The sequence below is a fragment of the Austrofundulus limnaeus genome, unplaced genomic scaffold (assembly GCF_001266775.1).
Source record: "Austrofundulus limnaeus strain Quisiro unplaced genomic scaffold, Austrofundulus_limnaeus-1.0 Scaffold551, whole genome shotgun sequence".
Taxonomy (NCBI): Eukaryota; Metazoa; Chordata; class Actinopteri; order Cyprinodontiformes; family Rivulidae; genus Austrofundulus; species Austrofundulus limnaeus.
The window spans coordinates 202,524-207,456 of NW_013952953.1; the positions used below are offsets into that span (position 1 = coordinate 202,524).

The 4,933-nt window shown below is 41.2% G+C and overlaps 1 protein-coding gene across 1 annotated transcript in view; it reads right to left on the reverse strand.

The window, feature by feature from the left end:
- LOC106530716 (dystrophin) overlaps positions 1-4,933 on the reverse strand; it is a gene marked incomplete at its 3' end in the record, with an annotated part of 355,898 nt that overhangs the window by 193,216 nt on the left and 157,749 nt on the right. Inside the window, 1 exon segment of the mRNA XM_014026406.1 lies at positions 1,961-2,022. Within this exon segment, the coding sequence (XP_013881860.1) occupies positions 1,961-2,022 (62 nt within the window).

The window sequence follows — 4,933 nt, forward strand, 5'->3', positions numbered from 1 at the left end:
GTACCTACGTTACCCCGTACCTACGTCACTCCGTACCTACGTCACTCTGTACCAACGTCACCCCGTACCTACGTCACCCCGTACCTATGCTACCCCGTACCTACGTTATCCCGTACCTATGTCACCACGTACCTACGTCACCCCGTACCTACTTTACCCCGTGCCTATGTTACTCCGTACCTACGTCACTCTGTACCTACACCATCCAGTACCTATGTCACTCCGTACCTACGTCACCCCGTACCTACGTCACTCCGTACCAACGTCACCCCGTACCTACGTCACTCCGTACCTACGTCACCCCGTACCTACCTACGTCACTCCATACCAACGTCACCCCGTACCTATGTTACCCCGTACCTATGTTACCCTGTACCTTTGTCACCCTGTACCTATGTTACCACTGCAGCAGAGGCTCCGCTGAACCCCTGAGACCGACTCATCGAACCCCTAGGGTTTGATAGAACCCAGGTTAAGAACTACTGTGTTTCACACACACACACACACACACACACACACACACACACACACACACACACACAAGGAGCATGATACAGGTGTGCAACACTGCATGTGTCAGGGGATAATTGTTTTGTTAGCCAACTTAAATTTAACAGAAGGTAATTGATCCAACGACAGTTTCCTTCCTTAGCCAAACAGTAATCAGCTAAATAAAAAGTTAGCTCTGATGCTAGCTGATTAGCAGAACTGTCCCCACCACTGCATATTTCGCATTAAGATTTTACAGGTGAAAACATGTTCCACTTGTGTCGTTTGTGTTTTTGTTTCAAATTCACACGAGAACACGGGCAGAATGGATTCACAAATGTCAAATAATAACATTTTTCACAAACAAAAATGTACTTTTCCACATGAAGTGTTTATGTTTGTTTCACGTTTTTTACACAGAAAATATGAGTAAAACATGTTTTCCACACATCAGATGTCTTCTGGTGTTTCTCTATCCCCGTAACACTGACATGGCTTTTAAGGGAAAAATAAAAGCATGTTGTGGGAATAACCTTTGTTGTGTTGCTGCTGCCAAAAACAAAAATGAAATAAAAAAAAGGAAATGCCTCAGTAATTGTGTGTCGCTCTGAGAGCAAAAAAAAATAAAAATAAAAAAACTACAAAAAAACAGCTTGGCAGAAAGGATAAAAGGGGAGGAAGATGCTTTTGGCATTAAGAACAACAAATCCTTCCCTCCTGTTTGGTTTGCTTTTGAAAGTAGTAGGATGGAATAAATAAGACGGTTCATCAGGAAGACACTCAATGATGAAATGATGGTGAAAATCTGACATGGTGGGCATAACTCTACCTATTCTCCTTACAGCAGTGATGGCCCTTTGGATCACTTTTTATTTATAAGGAATCCATGGATGTACACACAACTGGATCACTTTGCTTTGAATGGGAACTAAAACAATCCTCATWCGATCCATGGATAACATCTGGCCCAGTTCTGGCCCACACAATACTCCCAACACTTTAACATAACACTCAGCTCGGATACAGCAAAGAATGAYGACCCTTTGATGGCCCAGATGTGGTCCATGCATGGGGCCAGCATTGCATAAACCAAACATCAACCAGGCCAGTTGTGGCTTGTCATCTTAAAAACAGTGCTGTGCCAGACCTGACCCACTGCCGTTTGAAAAACCACTTGTTATGCCAGAAGTCAGTCAGGAGCGTCATCTTGACACCAGATCTGGCCCACACCTGTCTGCTACGTGGGTTGTTTGTATTCTAACCAGAATTTTTACAGTTTAAATGTACAGGAAAACAGTAGGACACAGATTTTAGAGACAATAGTTAACATATATTCTTGTATTACTGAAAAAAGACCCCAAAACAAAGGCCCTAATGACCCTCAGGAGAGAGGAATAAGAATAATCTGCATAAAYGCAGCATCTCATCCCGTTTAAAGCTGAAAACAAAAGGAACCAGGATCATGTCTTACCTTAGTCAGCTGTAAGTTCACCCATTTTGTGAAAGTCTTCTTCTGAACATCTTCTCTCTCATCTGCAGGGGAAACAATWAGATCCAATCAGGAAAAGAGGCACGCATTAGGTTAAAAAGTAAGCATTTCTTGCAACAGTTGTGTTGGAGCTGGTAAACAGGTAGAACATGCAGGACGATGGACCTCCAGGACCAGGACTGGACACCCCTGCCCTACACCATCAAGACAAATTTCAACTTATAAAAACAAATATTAAAAAACCCATACAGAGTTAACTCTCTCTCTCTCTCTATCAAACGGACTGAACTCTTAACTCCATTGAACTGTGACTCAGTGTTTTTTTTATTTCAGAGCAGCTCAGTACACAGAAAAGACCCAGAAGTGGTGCTTATCGTGATAAGGGGCTCTTCTGATCTTGCTTAGGGCTAATTTCATCCTCATTATATCAATCAGAGCCTCACTTACAAGTCTTCACTCACTGTTTGTCAGCCTCACAGGGTGAACCAGGATCTGTAAAGACCTATTACCATGAGTCCTGACAGAGTTAAGGCTGGTTTATACTGAGTCACACGTCTTGTTCCCCCTGCTGAGAGACAAAAAATTGCTCAACTTCTGTCTGCTCTCCTGCTGCTGTCCGTGGTGACAGCTGTCGTGCATTGTCCCCGTCAAAACTGTGAGATGTGAACTTTGCAGCTTGGTGTGGTTGGTTAGAACTTTGTGGGTGTGTTTGTTCATGAGGAGCACTGAGGGGCTGGACCAGAGCAGATCTTCTTTTTGCAAGTTATTTCTTTTAAAATGATTTTTTTTGTCTGAAGCCAGTTGTTAAAAGAGCTATAAAAGCAGCTGGTTTGATCCCATTAAACGTGACCGGATGTTTACGTGAGGTCTCTTTTTCATCACCACAGTTTACAAAAAAAAATGTTTTCCTCCGCAGACTCTTCACCTAACACAACACTGATCACTGAGTGGACAAAAAACACACAATATCCATCCATCATTATTGTTGTTTATATACATATATGAGCCATGGGAGGWTCTATGATAATTTATGGCCAGCTGCGTCTTCAGCACGTTTCTACACGGTCAGGAAAAAGATGTGTCTCACGTCATATTGAAGTATAATCCAAGCTTTAATCAAACATAAATAAGTTCACTACAACCATCACACCAAGACAAAACCACAATCTTAAAGGATGCTCACTATGGACCACTAACACTGTAGAAACAATATGTCAGAAGGTCCAAAATGGCTCAGTTTTGGCGCTACTAACTTTTAAATTAACGAAACAAGAAAGCAAAAACAAATTTACAAGGTAAAACATAATAACACTTCTTTTACCTAATGCAGTGCTTCCTCTGTCATCATTGAGCAGTCCCAGACAGGCAAGGTCAACCTTAACGACTATTTTTTTAATTTTAAATAAAGATCATGTGTATCTGTTAGTGATTGTAGTTTGTGTAGGGAATGACTCTCAGCTACGACCTGACCAAAGTTTAGATTGACTACCTGTGGCAGCCATCCTGAACTGAGTTAGCTCAAAGTTAATCAGTTGTGGATGTGCAWCCAATGACTAAAATGTGTTTGAGATATTTTGCTAACAAATGAACAAGGTTGACTATATTAGGTTTTTTCGGTGTACAATAATTACAGCATTTCACTTTGGCCTAAGTACCCATGTAGCAAAATTTTCCAGGCCCAGTTCTGGCCCACACAATGCTCCAACACTCGGCCCAGATACTGCAGAGRATGACAGCCCTTTGGTGGCCCACATGTGGTTTGCCATAGATGGTGCAAGCATGGGCCAGAACCATATAAATCAAACCATRACTGGGTCAGTTGTGGCATGYCATCTTAAAAACAGTGCCATTGTTGCCASASCTGGCCCACATCTGGTTGACAAACCACTTGCCATGCCAGCAGTGCYAGCTTGATACCAGATGGGTCTGGACTGCTCTGTAGATGTTTCTGGGCCCACTTCCTATAACAACAGATATCATAAAACACCATCATGCTGAAATCAGACTTCAGATGAAATATTCTGCTGGTTTAGCCAACAGGACTCCTGCTGCATGTTGTTTGTCTGAGAGTACGATATTACACCTACCAAGCTCTGACTAATGGAGCTGGTAATGAACCATCTCATTTAATTAAAGCGTTGCATGTTGAGAAGAAGTGCGCTGTAGTAAAACTCCACTCRCACATCTGAAAGTGCAGCTTTAAATAGAAAAGAACACACTGAGAGATAATGGTTTTAGCACTRGCAAACAAGTTCATCTAAAGCAGATGTCTACCTGCATGCAGTATGTGTCAGGCATATGACACACAACACCATGTTTTAATKCCATTTGTGCTAGGTGTGCATGTTGAGGATGACTCTCAGCTACTACCACACTGAGCTCAATATCTGTACAAATGACAGAGTAAACATATTTTTCTGTTATTAGATTTGCTGTAGTGRCCATTTTGAATTAGGCTAAGAGTTAATCAGACAGTTGTAAAATCTGCCTAATGGTTCAGGAGATATTATGCTAACACAGGTACAAACATTATTGCCAGCCTGCAACTGAAAGGAAGTGTTCATGATTGTGCATCAGACTAYAATCAATCAGACTGGATGATAAAACTGTTGAGCTGAGGTTCTTAAAATGGGTCTGTGATGAGTTGTAACATTAGACCTTATCTGATAAACATTCACTTCAACTATAAAACTAAAAACACTATATGCTGTTTAGATTTTATGAAGTTGTAAAATCTATTGCCACACAAATGTAACAATGTTATTCATGCCACAAAGCATTCTGGGTAAATGATATAAACTGGCTGCTTTGGTGCAAGCTTCATGACGCTTTAAGGTTAATATTGTACAATGTCTAACATGTTAAATGAAACCAGAGTGCGTTGACAGAAAGGTCAATGTAGAAATGACAGCCTGAAAATGACAAATATATACATTATATCCAGAGCTTATATAC